Source organism: Antennarius striatus, chromosome 13, assembly GCF_040054535.1.
Source record: "Antennarius striatus isolate MH-2024 chromosome 13, ASM4005453v1, whole genome shotgun sequence".
In the NCBI taxonomy this organism is placed as follows: domain Eukaryota; kingdom Metazoa; phylum Chordata; class Actinopteri; order Lophiiformes; family Antennariidae; genus Antennarius; species Antennarius striatus.
In genome coordinates, this window is record NC_090788.1 from 7,392,080 (window position 1) to 7,414,172 (window position 22,093).

Genomic DNA, 22,093 nt, shown 5'->3' on the forward strand with positions numbered 1-22,093 from the left:
TTCCCAGGTTAACCAACAAACAAACCAAGAATGTTTTCAAAACCTGATAAGTAATATTCTGAGTTGAATCAGACATGCCTAGATAAAATCAGAAGTAAACTGAGGTGAAACAATCTCTCATCAAGGACATAAAAAAGATCACGGTACCTCCTAATCTTATCTCATCACCGCTGAGTGGAGCTGGTTCAGGGTCAGCCTCATTAATAAATCATGAGATCTGTTTAATTTTAAAATCACTATAATTGTGAATAATGTACCACTTACCGTATTAGTTGAACTTGACACTTACATTCATACATAGACTTTGTAAGACTTGTGTGAAAGACTTTCAACAGCTCACAGCTGCTCAGATGAAGGTTCATAAGTGAGGTTAATTAAACAGCGCGTCTCATCTCGTCCTCACAGCTTTCCTCTCTCTTCCTTATCTCCTTCACCTCGATTCACAACCACACAACCGTTCGGTTTACCAGTGAGATGAGCTACAAGTAACAACTGGCCACAGCCCAAAATCAGGAACTGAACTGAAATGAAGAATATCTTTGAAGATGTATCAATGTTGAATAGCATTACCATGTAACTAATGACTTTTCTGGATCTGTTGGTGAGATTCTCAAGAGTAGTTTGCTGTTTGAAAAAGTAAGATTAAAATTTAAATTTGTGCAGAAATATTCCGTGTGGGATACTTAAAAGAACGAAGGAGGAAAGTTTTCTTTTTCCTTGAAGGTACTTCTACACAGACTACAGTTTCTCATATCTCGTTTTTTTTTTTTTTTTTCAGGCTCTTAGTTCAATAGAAATGGGTCTGACGTTATTGCCATCCACTATTTTAAAGCTTTACTGTGTGTGTTTTAAAGGTATACAATGTAGGATTGGCTGGTTGGTGGTTGTAACAATGCTCCTTCCATTTCAAAGATCTGTGGGGGGTGCTTCGGGAGTATGGGGTACCGAACCCCTTGATAAGGGCTGTTCGGTCCCTGTAGGACCGATGTCAGAGTTTGGTCCGCATTGTCGGCAGTAAATCGGATTTGTTTCCAGTGAGGGTTGGACTCCGCCAAGGCTGCCCTTTGTCACCGATTCTGTTCATAACTTTTATGGACAGAATTTCTAGGCGCAGCCAAGGCATTGAGGGTGTTCGGTTTGGTGGCCTCAGTATTGCGTCTCTGCTTTTTGCAGATGACGTGGGGCTGTTGGCTTCATCAAGCCGTGATCTCTAACTCTCACTGGAACGGTTTGCAGCAGAGTGTGAAGCGGTTGGGATGAGAATCAGCACCTCTAAATCTGAGACCATGGTCCTCAGTCGGAAAAGGGTGGAGTGCCCTCTCCGGGTTGGGGATGAGATCCTGCCCCAAGTGAAGGAGTTCAAGTATCTCGGGGTCTCATTCACGAGTGAGGGTACGATGGAGCGGGAGATCGACAGGCGGATCGGTGCAGCGTCTGCAGTGATGCGGACTCTGTATCGGTCCGTCGTGGTGAAAAAGGAGCTGAGCCGAAAGGCAAAGCTCTCGATTTACAGGTCGATCTATGTTCCTGCCCTCACCTATGGTCACGAGCTGTGGGTCGTGACCGAAAGAATGAGATCCTGGATACAAGCGGCCGAAATGAGTTTCCTCCGCATGGTGTCCGGGCTCTTCCTTAGAGATAGGGTGAGAAGTTTGGTCATCCGGGAGCAACTCAGAGTTGAGCCGTTGCTCATCTGCATCGAGAGGAGCAAGATGAGGTGGCTCGGGCATCTAGTTAGGATGCCTCCTGGACGCCTCCCTGGTGAGGTCTTCCGGGCCTGTCCTACAGGGAGGAGGCCCTGGGGACGACCCAGGACACGCTGGAGAGACTATGTCTCCCGGCTGGCCTGGGTCTGGGCTACCCTGCTTAAACTGCTGTCCCCGCAACCCGTCCCAGATAAGCGGAAGGAAAATGGATGGATGGATGGATGGATGGATGGAAGGAAATTAGTCAAATTCCACATTTATTTTTGGATTTTCCAAACTGTGAAGGAACCCTGTTGTAAACATGTCTTTCAAAAATCTTTCCTCAGCAGCAGCACTGTGAGCCAGAAACAACCCAGAAACTACTAAATAATAAAAGGATATAAAAAATAAACAAATAATCCAGGTAGAGAGCAGGATCTCTTACAATTTTTTTTTTTTTCCAAAAGCGAAACAAAGGAGCCATGAAAAACGCTGACTTGAAATTAGCAAGGTGTCTCCCTTAACTCTCATGTATAACTCCATCTAATTAGTCTGTTCCACCTACTTATCCTAGTGAATTTTAGAAAAAACACATGAAAAACATTTTAGACAAAATGGCAACTAAAAGGAGATTGAGGTGAGAATCTCAAATTTGTCTCCTGAGCTATAGAAGAGCAAGCTTTGAGCAGTAAATTTTTCCTCTGGGAAGCATTGGTTTTTGCAAGGACTGTTTTTATATGATTCTAAAGTCTCTCATTATTTCTGATTGGAAGTCAGCGTTTCATTTGCAATTACAAAAATGATATTTAAAAAAAGTTTAAAAGAAGAAGCATTTGGTTCTTGTTGTTTTTGTTTAAAGAACAGCAATATTTATTGAAACAGAGTATTTCAAAGTGACATATCCACATGTAACTTACAGAATAGGGCTGGACAATATGACCAATATCTATCACACAATGACTTTATTACTATAAATAAACAATATATTTACTGTATAACCTTTACATGTTAGTGCTAATTTTATCTAATAATAATAATGATAATATGGGTAGACTGGCTTATTGAATTGTGTTAAATGGTTGTTGTGGTGCTGTATGAGTTTAAATTATGTCATAATTCATAATCAATAATACAACACATTAAGTGTATTGTCCAGCCTTACTCCTGAAGTGTAGGTTGAGGAAACAGGACTAAATAAAACCGATTCAATGTAGAGAAAAAATAAATGTAAGCAGTCCATGTCCAGGTTTTTCCATCATCCCAGGGCGGACAAAGCAGTCAAGATGTTGAGTGAACCATCCCACAGGTGAATCTGCATGCAATTCTTTCAGTACACAACTGTTCAAATCTGAATGAAAGCAGCGCAAATGTACACAACTGAATTCACAATCACAATCAACTAGCATTTTGTCAGTCTAAACTGCTGACACGATCAACAAGAATCCAAAGAGCTTTTTCCTCTAGGCTGAAAAATAATATAACGACGTAGAATAAAATTAAGTGATTGTGCTTTTATAACCAATGTAGAACAAATAATACAGAGACGAGATGTACATCACTTATAAAACATTAACACTGTAATATAAAATCTTAATTCGAAGCACTTCTGTGGCAGTAAACAGTTTTAAGGATTTACAAGATGGCTGGCAATGACTGAATGACAATTACAGCAAAAAAACGAAACAACTGACGAGCGTCAAGCACTCATCATGGACAATACTCGCGTAGACACTTCACAACCACCATCAAATGTGCATTCATCTTATATGGTGCTGAGAAACCAGCGGTTCAGGCTTCCGACAAACTGGTCACCCATAAAGCAAACAATCAGTGCAGACTCAAACATTCCACTGCAACTATTAACTGATCAACTGATTAGTTGTTCACTGTTAAACTAATGGCCAAATATATAATGTTTGAGTAAGAAGGGGAAATAATCTTTGATTTCAGCATCTTAACAGTGAACATTTTTTGATTTGTCAACTCCCCCATGACAGTAAACTGAACATCTTTGGGTTGAGGACAGAACAGTGCATTTGAGGATGTGATCACAACCTTTGGTTAAAAACGAAGAAAACATTTTTTGAGTGATATTTCACATCACAACAACTAATCAATTAATCGAGCTAATGATCCACAATGAGAAAGATTGTGAGTTGCAGCCTTACTTAAACATGAGAGCACTTTTTTTTTTACAACACCTAATGAGAAATGCCAAGAAACAAAGCCATGTGTTGTGGAGTCTTTTTCCATATCATGAAGGTCATTGTCCTTTCTGAAGCAACTGTAGGTCATTTGTGCTCAGGCTGCTTCTTAGTTATGCATGAACTGTGGAGATAAAGGCACATTTATGCCATTTAATTAATTGAAATTGTAACAGGCAATGAATGGATAACACAATTATATAAAGTAAAATATCAAATTAGAAACATTTACCTATTCCACTTGTTCCATCTGTTTGGTTAATGAGTCTCCACATGAGACAAAACTGGATGAATTAGCACCATCGGGTTCCTTCTGAGCTTGACCCGATGGAAAAGATGGACGACTGTACAGGAAGATGTCCCCAAATTCTAAAGGAGGGAGAAAACAAATTCTAAAGGAGGCTTCATCACTCAGTGAAAACAGAAATATAATATAAATAAAATCCATGCATACCTGAATGCTGTTGACTTTTGTTGTTTCCTTTTCCTCCGTGTGGAGTCCTATGTCTCTCGTGGCTCTCCCTGTCATCTGATGCAGCATCCTTGACCCTGTGATTCCCAGTGCTGCCTCGACGACCTCTGGGCTCCCCGGCGCCCATCCGTGGCAGTGTAGCCCCCCTCGCTTTGCTGTCACCGTGGGACATCTGGTTGGAGAAATTCAGCGGCATGCAGGAGTCTGGGGAAGCAGTAGAGGTCCAACTGTTAGTGTCATTGGGAGAGGAGTGGGAGATGACCTCTAATCTCATTCCTGGTTTTTACCGTCATTGAAGGCATCGTTGGGTTGGTAGCCCTGCTCTCCAGATGGGTTCTGTTTGTGTCTCCTGGGCCTTTTATGTGTTAATGCAGGACTCATGTTGCTGTCTGTGGACATGGGGCTGCTGGGTCGCTGGTGCCTTCGCCCTGAAATCAACACAGGCATTCACCACATATCATTATTATTATTGTTGCAGTTGTTGTTGACATGTTAGAAAAAGTGAAATAATGATGTTGTTGTAGTAGAAATCTTTCATCTTGTTATATTTATTATCTCTGGCCAGTTTCATAACCACCCAGTAATTGTCTTGATGTTTCAGGCTGGCCTAAATTATTGAATTGAATCCCTCCAGACACGACACTATTGTACTAATGTACAGTATATGAAAGTAAAGTAACTTCTTTCTTCCCAGCAAGCGTACTCACCTCCCTCCTCTGTGTATCTGCACATGCGAAGGCCTACAATATCTCGTGAGGAGGCTACTGCCTGGTTGAAATCGCCGTCCGTGAAGAAGGATCCTTCTGAAGTGCTGACGATACTGGACCTGCCCGATGATATGTTGTCCTCAGAGGCAGAGCCCCAGCTGTTAATCATGGACCCTGTGACTGATCTGTCCAGATCCCCAATGCTGGAAGCTGGGGTTTGCTCCAGCCCGTGGAGGAGCAGCATGTGTGGAGATGGATGGTGTAGCTGGTGTTTGTGCTTCTGCCGGAGGGGTTGCTGGCTGTAGCGACTTCCAACGAGTTCTGCATCTGTCTCCTCATCCGCTTCTTCCTCGTCCTCTTCGTGCTCATCAGTGTCCACAGAGAGGGGTATGGAGCTGTAAGTGTGTGTTGGGGAAAGAGGGCGAGGAGGGCTGGTGATGTGTTGATTGGAAGATGCATTAGAAAGAATAGTAACACTGAAAAGGCTGACATGGTGTCTGGAGGGTTTAATCTGTTTACCCGTGATACTCGGTTCCATCTTGCAGGCCATTGCTCAATTGAGCTTGTGACGGTGTCATAGATAGGTGACTATATGATGCTTCAGTAGGGGGTGCAGTAGGGCATCCTTCTATGGTCTCTTCTGGATCAAAACTGTTAAGAAATATACAAAATAAAGATGATGCCCATGAACACAGGGTGCTGGAAGCCCTGGCAGTTTCAGTTTGCAACCAGTGGAAGGTGTACTGCAGAGAACTACATGCATTTTCCTCCAATACCTCCTTTCCATGGGAAGGCTGTACTCATCGCAGTCACAGGCATTTGCATGTGGAGGCGTTTCTACCCAGGTTACTGCGTTATGTTTTGGGTTCTTTGGAGCCCGCATTCCCTTCTTTTGATTTTGACTACCTGAAAAGATATGAGAAGATATCAATGGTAACACAGACGTATGGTTCGCCTCATTAAAACCCACCGCTGCTGTAGCTGACGGCCTGACCTGAGGTGCTGCTGCTGCCTCTATCTGAGCTGTGGTGTGAGCCCCCTGTGCTATGATCCCGGGTAAAGTTGTAGGGGATAGTTTTTGGATGGCTCATTCCTTCGGTTCTTTGTAGATTATCTTAAGAAGAAAGAACCAAGTGAAAACTCCACATCTTTCTCATTTTCATACACAATTCCAGTGGATTTTACCTTTATTAAGCAAGTTTTGCTCAGATATGTTATACTGCATCTGTGCTGCCATCTCCTTTGGTAGTGGAGGTAAGTTGGGGGGCTGCTTCCAACATGGTACGTCCAGAGGTTCTGCTACAGCGCCACCAGTGACCGTCTTATTTTTAATGCTGGCCTGAATGAGCTGCGTGGTTGCATAAGGAATGGGTTCATATGTGGCTGTTGAATCTCCGCCTGGACTCACATAGCTCAAGTTGGAATTGGCGAATGTTTTAATCTCATTGAGCTTGTTGGAGAGGTTCACATCGCTGTAAATGGCCGTCTCGGAACCAAGCTGTCCCCCTTGTTTGTTGTCTGGATGGTTTCCATAGTTGACGACACAGTCGGCTGAGGGGAACAAAGCAGCGCAGGACAGCAATAAATCACATGATAAGGCTCCAACATAATAGGAAGCAGATTTTAACTGATGCTTAACATATCTCAGAGTCTCTAAAAGCACCTGAAATATGACATGACCTCAGTGTTGCACAAACCTGGTCGGCTGTATGTTGTCATGTTGCTGTCACTGGTGCCATTGCCGTTATTGCAGCAGTTGATGCTGCAGTCCTTGTGATTGGCACATGCGTTTGGCCAATTGTCTGGCAGCCACAGCTGGTTTAGAGGTTCGCCCATGCTGAGAAGGCCAGGTCTGCAACAAGGAGGACCACAGTGCTGTCACTCAAGAACTGCTGTTCTCAAGTCTCTGCTGAACAAGTATGGTATGGCTGATGCGGAAGGTTCATTCTATAAAGCAGGTAGACACCTCCCCCTGGTGTTTCCACAATGCTAGTGCATTGTCTTGTTCTCTAGTCTTAATATAACACAAAGGAATAAAAATATCACTCACCTGCCAGCGTTGCACATAGACTCTCCTCTTTGATATGCGACTGCAGAGAGAAACAGAAAAACATTAAACCTTGATGAGCTGACAAAAGTGGAAGTGCCAAAGGCAGAGAAAACACATGAAAGGCGAGTTATTCTAAGCAGAGCACTTAAATCAAGTCTAGACTGACTTCAACTCCTGTTTCCATCAATAGGCCAAAAAGTCTATGCAATGGTTTAATGTGCATGAAGAAAACACAAATAATTGGCTCTGCCTTTACTGATCTCAGCTTCAAGTGTTTGAGATGATTCCTCTTTCACTACAAGTAAAATATCACACAAATATAGAATACATTTCACATATCCCTTATTTATTCAAACGAACATAAACTAAGGAGCAGGATGGCTCGGCAAACTATCAGACAAGAAATATTCATACAGAAACATAGTGCCTCTCATTATGCCCAGCAAAGTCCAGTGTTTATTTCATTGCTGAGGCTGCAACCATGAAATTCATAGTGTCGATTTGAGGGCTAAATTCTTGCATCTGCTGTATTCTGCAATTAGATGTTTATAAAAATCCTACATACACTGTGTGTTATTTTAGCTTTTTGTGATCTTTCACCTGAGTTTGCCATATTCAGATTTCTAAAACAAAATCCATTTGTTCATTTTCTGTACCCACTTTTGTCTGCTAGGGAGCTGAAGCCTATCCCAAACAACTGGGGGCCTGAGGCAGGGGGCACCCCGGTGATGACACCTATGCACCACAGAGCCACACATAGACAGACAAACACTCACGCACGCACACCTACGGTCAATTTCATAGTGGCCAATTAACCTGAAGCGCATGTTTTTGGAGGTGGGACGACGCTGGAGAACCCAGAGAGAAACTACACAGACAAGGGAAGAACATGCAAACTCCACAAAGTGCGGGACTCCAACTGGGAACCGCCTTGCTGTGCAGTGACAATGCTGCCCACAAAATATCAAAAAGACACATACCTGTAGGTGTAAAGGTGAATGATGGGACTGTATGGTCAGAAAAAGACAGGGAAAAGTAGACGATGAGGAAATTTAACCCCAATCCAAACTTTACTGTAATAATTGCTGCCCTATCGCATAAATGGTTCTGTTGTGTGCATGCATGTAGTTAACGGTGTATGACGAACATTTCTTTATATGAAACAAGTACAAACATGTAAATAATGATGTACTATCTGCTTTATCGCTGTCTCTGACATAAGTGTCCAGGTGATGATTAGTGGTCGGTGACAAGCAACCAGAGAGTGAAAATTGCAGTAGTGTTGCAGCAGACATGATAATAACAGGCTGACAAGCTTGAACTTGAAGAACTGTACTTCGAGGTGGAAATTTTACCCTTTGGTTTGACATGCTTTTCACCCTCTGAAAACATTCCTTAATATCACTTTAATGAAGGCTTGCTGTGTTGCGTGATAGAGTGGCAACAGATCATAGTGTGGTCTACTTTACAGTGTTCATGTCTTTCAAATGTGCCCAGAACTATAACACGAGGAACCCATTTTCCATTCATGCGCTGTATGGTTAGCATCTTTAACATATATCAATTTAGATTTCAACAGAGAAATACAAACCTTTGCGAATGCCTGTGTATGTGCTGCTGAGACCTCTTCTCTTCTTCCGGTGACGGTACAACCACACGCTGAAAATCATGAGGATCAACCAGCAGGTGGCGCCAATGCCAGCAATAAATGCTGGTTTTCTCACCACATCCGAAATCTGAGACAAAGTGCCTTTGTCCTCACTGATATCCATCATCTGGCCTGCAGAGTCTAAACAGTAAAAATAAGGTTTTAAAAAAGCAGAGGGAGAGAGGGAGAGAGGGAGGAGAGAGAGAGAGAGAGAGAGAGAGAGAGAGAGAGAGAGAGAGAGAGAGAGAGAGAACTAATAATGTGCATGTAAATGTCATGCAGCACATGCAGCATCAATGATGAACAAAGACGTAAATAATAATTTTAATTTATAATAATTTTTAATTAAATTTAATAATTTTTTTTACAGCGTGCTATATAACAGGGTGTAGTGACACTGAGATACACTACACACTGTTGATGACCTGGTTTCGAGACATCAAACTCAAATTAAAATCAATCAAATTTGTGTAGTGCCCACGATTAGCTGCAGTCTCATCCAGGGTGTACTCTCACCCGTCGCCGTCTACAAGAAAATTGATGGATGGTTGTAAATTTGTACAGCTCAAATTGTCATATGACAAGTTGCTTCTGAGGGCAAACTAAATAGGTAGATGTTTTTAATGAGGTCTCTCACCTAACTGAAAGAAAGTGATGTCACTCTTCACTCCAGGTCCAGCACCATTGCTGGCTGCAACTTCTACACTGTAGCGAATTCCCGGTGCCAGACCGGGAATGAGCACGGAGAAGGTGGAACCTTCAACTGACTGATTTACATGGTAGCGACTCTCGTTACCCAGACACCAAATCTGTCAAGAGAAGGCAAAGAGAAGATGAGATGACAGAGATTGCCCGAGGGACTCATCCAACAGCACAAGACACTATTGCGGAGATGCATTTTACAGCTTAACTGGTCCACACTGATTCAGAACATGAGTGCAGGAGATGGCAGGAGCATTATCCCACCTTGTACTCCTGAATGATTTCAGCTTCTTTTAGTTCTGTAGGCGGTTTCCAAGCAACGAGAATGGCAGTCCCATTGGCATCACTCTTTGTCACTGTTACACCTTGGGGTGCTCTACTAGGGGCTGCAACAAGGAAGCATATATTTTACCATGTATGCCATAAACATGACAACATTTGATGCTATCAGGTTTCCTGGAATGGCCTATATCTCCTTATGTTATCTCTTTGCACGCCATTAAAAGTGATACAAGCAAACCTTGGTTTTCGAACGCTTTGGACATCAAACAAATCGGAATTCGACCAAGAAATTCGGAATTTTTTGTCTTGGAAGTCGGACAAAATTTGGAATTCGAACGCGAAACAAATGCAGTAACATCCATCCTCCTCCCATCCTCTCCAACATTCATGTATGCCAACTGCTCACCACCACAAAGGTAAAAATTCTTATCTTTATTGTTCTAATGCTTTAATTGTAATGTGCTCTTTATTTTAGTTTTCTGTATTCAATAATTTTTCACTTAATTTGCATTCCATTGCCTGTGGTACGAGTTACGGTACCGTAAACTTCTGTCCAAAAGACGACCTTAACTCGTACCGAATCTGCGTGGTGAATGATAAGCGACGAAACAAAATAAGTTTTTCTCTTCTTTATTGAACCAGAGCCCGCTACGCTCACCTGAACACACAATTGAACACAGGCACATTACGCATGTGGCACTCAGTAGAACAAGAGCATTATATTTACATGCAACCTCTTCCGGGTACAACAGAAAGTCCCACAGGATCGTACTAAAACTCTTTCTAGTGTTTGTTTTCTTTTACATTTCTTTGATATGTTTTCTTACTATACAATTTTATATATAAATGACATTATGAAATAACATATAGTACACGGATACAGCGGCATAAAATGGGTGGATATTATGTTGAGAAAGGTAGTTTTCTTGCGTCTTGGAACGGATTAAGACCATTTACATTATTTGTAATGGGAAAAATGCATTTGGAACTCGAACAAATCGGTATTCGAACAGCCTTCAGGAACGAATTGTGGTCGGAAACCGAGGTTTGCCTGTACTTGGCTTTTGTACTATTTTTCAGATAATTGCATGCAAATTCTAGTAAAATCGCAGCACTGGTATTCAATGTCTCTGAGCTATCTTTGGATATACTGTATTTCATTTAGAAAAAAATTCTAAGTCACCTTCTTCCAATGTCCTGACCACTTTCACCTCACTGTCAGCTCCTTGGAACTCATCAAAGAAGGGACGAACTTTGAACTCATAGATGGATCCTCTTTTCAGTTGACCAATTATCACGCCATCCTCTCTTGGGGCATGTACCTCTAAGATACCCCACTGCCCTTCTGGCTGGCCATGCACAGCGGACAACCTATAAAGCACCTTGTAACCCTGAATGTATGGGGAATGTTTCTCGACCTGGTGGAGAGGAACGGATAAAATGAGTAAATGTCATGTAGTCTAATAATGAGACACTTAGGGATCATGACCAACTAAGCCTCTGAGTCTGAATTCAAGAAATGCAAATGATGATGCAAATTTGCAAGTCAGAATCACATATCTAGGGAAGTTCAGAGTCTTGCATTGTGTAAAAGGGAACATCCTGCAGGACTAATACAACTCTGTTCATTCCCTTCCCCTTGGGGTGATGCAGATTAATATATCCCATATCTGAGAGTTCTCGCTGTACACCTGATACAAGGTCAGCAATAGTTTCCCAACAGCATGTTTTTGGTAAAATTCAAGCCAAGAGGGGGCAAAGCCTCTCAAAAAATTAAAAGATCTCTTAAAAGATTTCCGCGGAGCAAAACACCGTATATCACACCAATGTACAATAAAGTCTGTGAGCAGCGGATTTATGACCTGTTGAGAAACATTTCATCAGGAAATAAATGCTTCATTTCACTTAAGGCAGTTTTAGCCTAGATGCTCCATCTGAACTACTCCAATGTCTGTCGAGGTATCTCTGAAAGTGTCTTTTCTTTTTCATCAAACTACACCTCAGCAAATATGTCAGAATAAGATATGAATCATGCCAGGCTTTCATAAGATTTATTGATGATACTTTGAAATTTTGTCACATATATCCAATTTTCTAGGTGTATGTATGTCATGACATTACCATCCAGTGCACCCTGACAGCAGAGGATGAAAGAACGGTTGGTGTGTGCAGGTGGATAACCACATCTTCCAACTCCTTCTGAATGTGATGGTGATCCACTCCCTGCATGGTAGAAGTGCCATCTGTAGTGCAAATTTTATGGTAAGAATAAAACAGAAGGTCAATGATCTATTAATTTTAACCTAGAGAAAAGATACAGTTTAAAGTAAAACTAGAAGAATGGAATAAAAAGCTTTAAACTGACCCTGTGTTCGGACAGAGTCGGAGATTGGACTGGGGTCACTGAGGCCATAAGTATTCACTGCTCTGACCATAAACAAGTAGACTGTGGCAGGCTTTAGGTTCTTCAGGACAAATGTCTGTGATTTCACATGGTCAGCCAGGGTCATCCATCTGCTGCCTAATGAATAACTGCAGGGAGAGTTGAAGCCACATCAGATTTCAGATACACCAGTAAGCAGGTAGGAGCTGAAACACGCTTTTGCAAACATCTAACCTGAAGGCCTCGATTAAGTAAGACGTAGATGTTGGAGGGTTGAGGTTTGATTTCCACGACAGAGTGACAGAGTTATGGCTGATGTCAGTCACCTCGGGTTTGGATGGAGCGTTGGGAATCAGGTTAGGGTCGACAGGGTGATTGGAATGAACAACGACTCCAAACTCTGCCACAGTTAAAAACATGCCAACTTAAGAACAGAACACATAACCTTTAATCAAATATTCTAAACATGTGTAACCTACCCTCCACCTGTAAATATGCTGTCCAGGAAGCCTCTCCATTGGGGCTGGAAGCCACACAAGTGTAGAAGCCTGTATCTCCCAGCTAAAGAGGGCAAGAAAAGGAGCAATGTGGCATCAAAGAACCGCTTCAGCTTCTACTTAAAAAATAGTGTCTTTCTTTACCTATTACCTTAGCGTAGTGGATCTCCAGTGATCCTGTGGCTGCTATAGACACACGGGAGTCCACCAGAGACACCACCACACCATCCCTTTTCCACTGGATGGTAGGAGGTGGAGACCCAGCAGCCTGGCAACCCAGGACAACTGTGCTGTCTACAGGTACGGTCTGATTGAGGGGACCCTGCCTGATCACAGGAGGGGGGTGGTCTGACCCAGCTAATAAAAAAAAACCCAAGAGAAGGAAGTAAAAGAGTAATAATGCTAACAATTGAGTTTTAAGTAGGGTCATGCAGAATGTTCCCACAATGTCCACAATGTAATACACAGTGAAGATTAATGATCAACAAGCGTAACCCTATGTGCCCCCTTAGGGTGGACCATAAAAACAGGAACTGTGGGGGGGAGACAAATGTCAGTTATGCGTACTGAGCATATATGAAACTTTGTTCAGCTGTTGAAATTCAAATCTACAAAGTAAATAAAGACAAGAGTCAACACAGGATTCCTGTCAGAAAATTATGAAGCCACAAAGTCAAAGGTAAGAGGTCTGATGGAAAAGATATCGTTCCTTTATTAAATAGAGGACTGTGCAAACACAATTGCATTCTGTTGTTCTAAAGTGTTATACTGTCAAATGTCCTAGAAATATCACTTTTACATTATATTAAGACTGTTGAAAAGACAAAAGTCGAGTAAACTGTCTTTTTTTGAACAGTCTAGCACGTTAATAAAATTCAATGTTTGACAGAATAGAGAAGGTCTGCAGTTTCAGAAGGACACAAAGACAATGGGACAAAGGACACAGATGCTCCTGCTACTAGAGAAACTGAGTTTTTGCTGATGTGGAAGGAACACAACCTCTATCACAGCAGATTAATAGCAGTTTAAGACAAAGGTCAAATGTGCCTAAAAATGTTAAAATAAGCAATGTGTGAAAAAGCGAATAGATCAGACCCCCATTGAATCTCTTATGTAAGGACTGATGGACAAACAGCTGGACAAAGATAGCCCTACAATACATCAACATACCAACAAAACAAAAGTTAAAACCGTTTCATAAATGTTAGTGTAGTGATGTTTCAACTGTTAAAAAAATTAATTCATGATTGGTGGTGATTTTCCAGTACTTTCTGCTGCTATCAGTCAGAGATATATTTTTATTTGCAATCCAGCAATTCAAATGTAAATGTATTTTAAAGCTATCAAAAACATGATTTTTTTTTTATTCAAATGAAATTAAAAATTACTGATTACTGCAAACACAATTATCCTCTTGGTCTATAGTTTCTGGCGTTTTGTTTGTGTGTCTTCCATGATTTACCTAGAGGATCCAGTGCATCTTAATTCATACCCATCACAGGACTAAAGCTGAATGAAGGACCAAATATGTAGACCAGATAAACACAACATCCCAACAACATTGTTTGATTCCATCAGACTTCTTCCCCTTTTCTTGTTCTGTCCTTTCCTGCCTCTATCTTTTCCATCACAATTTAATCAATGCAAAATTTGTAGAAAAAAAGAAGAAAAAAACAGCACACCGTTTCCAATACATTATGGAACTATAAATTGGGAAATAACATTCCCAAAAGATCAAAGATATGAAGTCAGACAGACAGAAAAGTGAAAAAAAGATGAAAGTGTAGAAAATGAACATGAAATGCTGCCAAAGAAAATGAAAGAAAGATAAGATGTGAAAGATACTGAGAGGCAAAATTGGTAAAGGGAAAACAATGGGTTTATGTGGATGTGCAGGCGGTGAAGGGAAAAAAAATCAACTTTTCCCCTCCAGCGGAGAGCAACTAATCGTTCACTCGGCAGAAGGTTCTGCTGGAGCCAACTCCAATCACAGTGGCAAAGCCCAACTAATAACAATTCCACTTAGATAACACAGCTCTCTTTTCTCTCTCTGTCTAACATTTTAAAATTCAATGGATGGCGAAAGGGGTTTAAAAAAAGTGATGGAAAAATGCCAGAGGTAATGTGGACCAGTTATTTCCATACAAATGCACCACTCCAAATGGGAACGAGAGGAGTGTGAGGCATAGTGGGATAGGAGAATTTAAGGGAATGGAGGATAGAGAGAAACAGGTACAAATGATTATTTGCAACAGAGTGTGTGTGTGTGTGTGTGTGTGTGTGTGTGTGTGTGTGTGTGTGTGTGTGTGTGTGTGTGTGTGTGTGTGTGTGTGTGTGTGTGTGTGTGTGTGTGTGTGTGTGTGTGTGTGTGTGTGTGTGTACATACACATACACACATACACTGTATATATTTTACTCATTCATTTTAAATACCTGCTTCTTTACTGTATATACAGTATATATGCACATACATACACACACATAGTATGACTTGTTTTCAACAACTTTTATAGATTTTCCCCTGACTGCAAAATTCACGACCAACATGAACAGTAAAGGACTAAAATTCTCAAGCTGAAGTGAAAAACCTCAGTATTGCTGCTGTCTGTTTAATCTTAAAGCAATTATCTTCTAAGATGCACAAGGTACAAATTTACCCAGACCCACACATGTATTCATGATCACACATGTTGTTTAATTGGGAGCTTTGCTAACGGTAAGTAATTAGTTATATGGGCCTCCAAGCACATTTAAATTGCTTTTTCAAACAATTAACACACTTATTTCATCACCTAGGATTTAAGTGGTAGTCTTTCAGACCACACACACAATATGAAAGTACCTAAAAATGTAATGTAGTTTTTTTTTTATAAGCATTCAAGTTATCATTATTTAGGTTGGTACTGTACAGAATAAAGTCAGGAAAGTCCATGAGAGGTAAGGAAGATAGGACCAGACGCTAATACACATAGTCGCCATGGAAACAGAGCATTTTTGAGCAGATTGTGTGATCAACACCTCCTTAATTTCCTTCTGTCCTGAAAACCAAGGCCAGCCAGCATACCTACAAGTCAGTGTAGTCACCCCCCAGTCTGCAATCAAGGCCATTTTGTAGACTAACACGTCTGCTCACCAAAGCTGCATCAGCAAAGTAGTCTGTTTAGCCAAAAGGCAAAATACAAAAGGTAGGAATGGGATAAATTAAAGTACCACCATCTGCCCTTCATCCCTCATTCCCTTAAACTCACTGTCTGTGACCTCTAGCAGAGCTTTGGTAATGACACTGCCAGCAATGTTGAGAGCCTGGCAGCTGTAGAAGCCGCCATCTGAGCGCTGAACATCGGTAATGGTCAGGCTGCCCATCTGGGAAACGGAGAGACGGCTGAAGGGCTGTGGAGGCTGGTAAGAAAAGAGGAGACTCTAGAGGGGAAGACAAAGATCACAGAGTTAGTCTGTCATCACAGTAAATCACTATTCCATGCACACAATGTCTCACCTCGCTGCCTTCCTTCTGCCAGAAGATAGCAGGCTGTGGGTTGCCGGTGGCCTCACACTGGAAGCTGACCACTCTGCCCACTGCCACCGCCTGATTCCTAGGGCGTACGACAAACGCTGGGGGCACTGTATAGGAACAAAGTCCCCAGTTATACTGCAGCAATACACATTTTATCACTTTTAAATCAACAATAAAAAATTTTTAAAAACAAATATCTATGGAAATGTAATTTAGAATAAGAAATAAAACAGCAAGCTTCAAATCCTTTACCAACACATGACAGTAATTACATACTGCATTGATGGATGGAATTACAAATAGGACAACAGGGACTTCCATTTGCTGTCAGATGGTGGATGATGGATGGATGACAACTTACCAGTATGGACTACAAGGAAAAAGACACAAAAGAGAGGACTGCAATGAATAATAAAGGCATGTAAAAAGCGATGGAACTAAAATGACATGAACATTATTGTGAGAATAGCAGAAGAGGGAACAGGTCAGAAATATAAGAATGAAGACAAAATCTGTATTTACAGATTCTTTCATAAATGTCCTTTTATTCCCATAATTCTACCTTAACTTCGTATTAATAACATTCACATTATGCTTTATTCTCATATAGAGAAATGTGACAAAGGGGCAAACATTTATAAGTAAAATTATGATCTCATAGTGAACCTGTATTCTGTTTCATCTTTTCTTTACTTCCTGTTTCCTAATGTTGGTGTGTCTCTCTGTTTGTGTTTGTGTGGCCACCTCCCGTTTCCCCAACAAATATTTTCTTATTTCAAACCCTTAATCCTCTCACCTGTGTTTATTCACCCAGGAATTTGTTCTTGTTTTTTTTTTTTTTTTTTGTTAATCTCCTTGGTGGTTTGTTTTGCATTTCAGTACAGGTTTGTGTACAGTCTTGTATTATTATTTTTTTTGTTATTTCTCCACAACCTTTTTTTCATGAGCTGGTTTTATAAAACCTATTCAGGCATGATAAGTATGATAATTATGGTTGTCAATTTTCCTTTTCAATCAAGTTGAGAATTAACAATCTGCTTGTGAACAGGTGGTTGGTGTTTGCTGTCTTTCACATTCATTCATCTTCATAACCCGCTTGTTCAGCTGTTGCGGGTCGCAGGGTGCTGGAGCTTATCCCAGCTGGCTGAGGGCGTGAGGCAGGGGACACTCAGGGCACGACGCCAGAGCATGTCATCCAAGTCAATTTAAAAATATGTTTATCACTTTTTTTGTTGGCAGTAGTGAAAAAAATGTACCCATAGATTCATCTCAGTACTACAAATACAGCCCAGCAAACTAACATTATAATGTGAGACAAAATGTTCTAAAAGTGTCATGAGGTTTTGCAAACTGAACACAGAGCAGGTCTGACTCTTATACCCAATTACATGTGTCCACATTTCCCTCATTTGCTTTGCAGGTTCTTCGCTTTAACTGCAAATTCTTACCTGTTTCCCCTTATCAGCCACTTAACTGGACAGTTTCTGTAAGGTCCTTAAATGTCAGGTTATATGTGGTGCTATGTCCTCTGTGCGTCACATTTTCAGCCTCTGCACTCTGGTTCATTTAAACGCCTCTGTCTGACATTTCGGATTTGCCGCTGTATCAAGCTTTCATTAGCCTTTGTTTTGCTGTTATACATTAGTACAAATTCATTCCAAAATCTCTGAACATAACCTTATGTTTTCCACTCTGTGAGTCAGTCAGATTGACAGAAAATATGCATGTTTTTCATATATTCTTGCACCTTTCTTTAAAAGAAAAGAGAATGTCTTTGTCCAAAGAACAGGGAAATCACTTTCTGTTCAGTCATTTCTGGACCCAGCATGACTATGAAATGTGAAAAATACAAATTACTGCAGGTTTAGGTTATAGAGGCCCTTATAGCACACGAGGAAAATATGTAATAGCATGGACCTGTGAGAGGTGAAAAGAGCATTGTGTCTGAAATATAAAGTTTGAAGATAATAGTGTTATTGATGTAGGAAACAACTGTACATTTTAATATCTATGAACTGCATTCAAAATGAAATTGCTTCATAAATGTTGTCTTCAAATAATTCTTTTCTAAATGAACATGACAAGTCTCCATTTGAAATATGTTTTTCATGTACGTGACAATATAGTTTCTCCCAAGTTAATATCTGAAATTAAGAGCCTTTTTAAAGTCAGTCAAATATAAGCTGCTTTATATCAGTCTAATTTTCAAATTCAATGAAATGATACCACATCACCTGCCATCATAAAAGAAAAAAATGGAAAATGGGAAAAAAAATAATTAAATGGTTTTATTTATCCAGTGATTTGTGTTACATAGTTATTTTCCATTTAATGTCACCAATTTTACATTATTTTTTACTCAAAATAGCTGAATTTTCACATTTACCGCTGAAATACTGAGAAGAGACCTGCAGTGAGGCACCAGGCAGCCGTGCCTCACCATGGATTGCGCAATGGCTCAACTAGCTGTGCTGGCAGGCTTTACAGTGAGACCGTAATGCCATCTCTCTATATGTCGCTATTAAAATGTTCAAACACGTTTGCTCTATGAACTGAATGTCCATAATTTAGCTAATGTATATAATGTACGCATGGACTTCATTTATAAGTAAATATAACATATAAAAAAACATGTAGGTAGCAACATAAGTTTTTTAATCAAATGTTCTTATTTGTGTGTTACAGTTTGTATGTGTTAATAATTCTGCTACCAGAGTTTAAAAATAACCCACTCATTGTTGCTTATTAAATGGTGAATAAGCTACACTGTAGGTTAGTATTTTGTAAACATCTTCATCTGATTATGATGAAGTCAGTGCCTCACTAGCCATGAACCTCACCCCACGTCACTGTGAAATAGTGACCCACCGTCATTGTCTTTCATAGTGATAAGAAGTGCCTCATTTTCACTCCGTCAATGTGGATCGACCATCTTCATCAGTATCCTTTGCCTCATTATTCCGCTACCGCCTGGATTCTAACTTGGTGTTGCTAAGTGCAGATTCCGTTTGATCACAAACTGCTAGAGGTCCAGAAGCCAGGAAATTTCTCCCGGTATAAACATCATATACCTGCTGCAATAAACATTATCCTTCCTTCATTCACACATCTTTACCGATTGAGCATATTGCTGCCTTTGTCTATTCAGTGACCAAATTGCCTGTGATCTCCCCTTACTGTTCATAATCTCAGGTTTGTCCTGGGAGAAGAAGGCAATATAATTGGAACCATCTCCCAGCATGTCTTATCTTTAATTAGTTATCATGTCCTTGCAGTCCGTGACACCAACTGTGCCATTCCTGAGTGGGTGTACATACAGTCATAAAAAGTACTGTGTGTATGTGTCTGTTTGTCTGTCTCTATCATAATCTACTGTATATACAGTATCTTTCTGGACTCTGCATCAATGAACTGAAAAACAACACACAAACAGAAAAAAAGAAAAGGGAGAGGAGATGGATAAATTATTTCTGCCTGTATTATCTTGAGAGCAACAGCAGCCTGGGGTGAAATAATGGAGAGTTGGCCTGGATGAAAGGTGAGTAAAAAAATCATTGCCTGCTAATGTGTGACACTACAGGGCACTTAGTTCTGCAGTTAGAAGCAGCTGTCTTGATCATCAAAAAATGGGAATCAGAGGCTTTGAAAGTAGAACTTTATGCAGAAGAGAAGATCAAAATTAGGTTGGTGGGTTGCACTGACCGTGTACTGAGAGCATGGCAGAGGCTTCAGATTTTCCCACCATGTTCTCCACCACACATGTATAGGAACCCTCATCAAAAGAGGTCACTTGGCGAATGACTAAGGTATTGTCCTCTAGGATGTCAAATCTGGAGGCAGGACGGACACACATAATCAAGAGTTGAAGGAAAAAATGGAAACACTGCATTTGGCTGCTAAAATTAATGTGCATTGAGGGCCTTTGTGCATTACCTGCCCTTTGGAAGGTCAGAATCATCTTTCCTCCAGCGGACAGTGGGGACAGGGTCTCCTTGAACAACACAGTTGAACTCCACACTTTCATCTGCCAACACCACTGCACTGCTGGGCCTCTTCACAAATGTTGGGCGCTCTAGAGGGCAGCAAAACTATCAGTATGATCATTACTGTCGTGGCTGTTATAGCCCTATACTTTATGCTGTATCATTGCCTTGATTATATACTATATTCTGCCTGTGTAATCTTTGGAAAAATATAATAAAATAGTTATAAATTGTTGAACCTCTTGGGTAGTTACGATAAAAATATTTTATTATGCACAACCTGCAAAACTACAGAAGTACTAGTAGAAAGGAGGTACTACACCCTAACCTCCAACAAGGTCATATAACCAGGCAGTGCAGAGAAGAACTCCCTTCTAATGGGCAATGGTGTGTGGGAGATGAAAACAGTTTTTCTTGCATATAGAGGGGTCTTGCAGGTTCAATGGAGAGCTCCTGGAATGTATGGTTTGAGGGAATGTTGTGTTGCAGCGGGAGATACTGTGCACACTTTCACTAGAACTCTCAGAAACAGATGAATTGGATCGTAGCATTGTTTTATCAATGTAATTAACAGATTGAACAGAACAGATCGGCAAGATAAACCACTGTGAAATGAGGGGCCATTAAGTGGAGCACTGCCATACGGGGAAATGCAATCATGAATCTCACCTAACACAGTGAGTTCAGCAATCTCACTCTCCCTCTCTCCCACCATGTTGGTTCCAATACAGATGTATTTTCCGGCATCGCTCTTCCTGGTGTTGGTGATCATGAGCTTGCTGCCACGAATCTAAAACAAAAAATCCAAAAATATTTGCATAGTTAATTTTGAATTTAAATAAATGTAGCTTCAGCTGTGGATGAAAACTTGAAATCCTGACTTCACCCACACATAATCACACCTTTTGTTCTTTCGATCAGTTTTCAAACATACATTTCTATGCGTGGCATGACAGCAAGTACTGTTTTATATGTGCACGTGTATGCATCTCTTCATCTTAGGAGGAGAATTTGTGTCTCCTATAAGGCTGCACAGAAGGTCACCTATTATGAAATTCCATAATTCATATCCAGTCCTACATTAGAACAGAATTTTGGAAACAAAGACTCTCTCTTTGTGGAGACGTTCCTCAGATGTTCGATCAGCCCGCTTCACCTTTCTCAAACTTTTTACCTTTTCTTTTTCTGTGCCAGTATCTGCAAACACACAACCATGCGCATACTTAGATGCCCTCACACATACATCAAAAAGATGGAAGATATAGGCATTTCATTCATTTTGTAACCTCTCCCCCATACACCCCCACAGGCTATCTTAGCTGTTTTTAAGGTGTTTAAAGTGTGAACTATCCTGTGTTAGAGGTGACACCATAGCCGCAGTGAGCAGATGTAAGCTACTGCTGCGGTCACGGGAATACTGATTCAAAGACCTCAAAAACAAACACCCACACAACTGAAACCATCTCCCAGGCATCAACTTGCATTAAACTTTCATCCCGCTTACTGTGATTCAAGATTTCCTGCTCACCCAAACTGATGGGCCTTTTCTGTTGATAAATGCCTACAAGAGACACGCATTTCTTAGCAGGGGTCATAGGTCAAGGCTGCCTATGCTGCTGTGTCCGTCAAGCATGGATTCAGTCATGCTACGCAGCATCTAACATAACAAGCCTTCTGCGCTCACCAGAGTGCAGATGGAACGCATCATGCTGCAGAGATCAAACCATCAGCCTTTCATTTACTAGCCATCCCCTCTCTGGGCTGGCCTTCATACCATACAGGGATAAATAACAACTAAGAGATGCCAAACTGCGGCTGATTTGTAATAAATATGTTGCAAATTATGTGGCTTTAATAGCTAGACAAAAAATAGGTGGTGTCTATTTACTTTTCATAGACAACGATAACCAATAGTAATCACGAGAGAAAGTGGGTGTCTGTGGTCTTGAAAATTCAGCATTAATTA

The 22,093-nt window shown here is 40.8% G+C and overlaps 1 protein-coding gene across 2 annotated transcripts in view; it reads right to left on the bottom strand.

The window, feature by feature from the left end:
* Nucleotides 1-2,542: 2,542 nt before the first annotated feature.
* The window catches only part of LOC137605898 (roundabout homolog 1-like), a 77,150-nt gene continuing 57,599 nt past the window's right edge, over nucleotides 2,543-22,093 (bottom strand). Inside the window, exons 4-29 of one of the 2 annotated variants that reach the window (XM_068330809.1) lie at nucleotides 20,797-20,917; nucleotides 20,078-20,216; nucleotides 19,847-19,974; nucleotides 16,127-16,251; nucleotides 15,879-16,050; nucleotides 12,782-12,987; nucleotides 12,613-12,694; nucleotides 12,368-12,533; nucleotides 12,116-12,282; nucleotides 11,872-11,993; nucleotides 10,934-11,168; nucleotides 9,733-9,854; nucleotides 9,404-9,575; nucleotides 8,710-8,907; nucleotides 8,099-8,125; nucleotides 7,119-7,158; nucleotides 6,766-6,920; nucleotides 6,254-6,619; nucleotides 6,063-6,182; nucleotides 5,845-5,974; nucleotides 5,588-5,719; nucleotides 5,069-5,463; nucleotides 4,649-4,789; nucleotides 4,344-4,565; nucleotides 4,122-4,258; nucleotides 2,543-4,013 (exon numbers count right to left, since the gene is read on the bottom strand). In XM_068330809.1, the coding sequence (XP_068186910.1) occupies nucleotides 4,122-4,258; nucleotides 4,344-4,565; nucleotides 4,649-4,789; nucleotides 5,069-5,463; nucleotides 5,588-5,719; nucleotides 5,845-5,974; nucleotides 6,063-6,182; nucleotides 6,254-6,619; nucleotides 6,766-6,920; nucleotides 7,119-7,158; nucleotides 8,099-8,125; nucleotides 8,710-8,907; nucleotides 9,404-9,575; nucleotides 9,733-9,854; nucleotides 10,934-11,168; nucleotides 11,872-11,993; nucleotides 12,116-12,282; nucleotides 12,368-12,533; nucleotides 12,613-12,694; nucleotides 12,782-12,987; nucleotides 15,879-16,050; nucleotides 16,127-16,251; nucleotides 19,847-19,974; nucleotides 20,078-20,216; nucleotides 20,797-20,917 (4,020 nt within the window). In that variant the 3' untranslated portion in view covers nucleotides 2,543-4,013. Of the gene's footprint in view, nucleotides 4,014-4,121; nucleotides 4,259-4,343; nucleotides 4,566-4,648; nucleotides 4,790-5,068; nucleotides 5,500-5,587; nucleotides 5,720-5,844; nucleotides 5,975-6,062; nucleotides 6,183-6,253; nucleotides 6,620-6,765; nucleotides 6,921-7,118; nucleotides 7,159-8,098; nucleotides 8,126-8,709; nucleotides 8,908-9,403; nucleotides 9,576-9,732; nucleotides 9,855-10,933; nucleotides 11,169-11,871; nucleotides 11,994-12,115; nucleotides 12,283-12,367; nucleotides 12,534-12,612; nucleotides 12,695-12,781; nucleotides 12,988-15,878; nucleotides 16,051-16,126; nucleotides 16,252-19,846; nucleotides 19,975-20,077; nucleotides 20,217-20,796; nucleotides 20,918-22,093 lie in introns of both variants that reach the window. The other variant, XM_068330808.1, reaches the window with a different exon arrangement.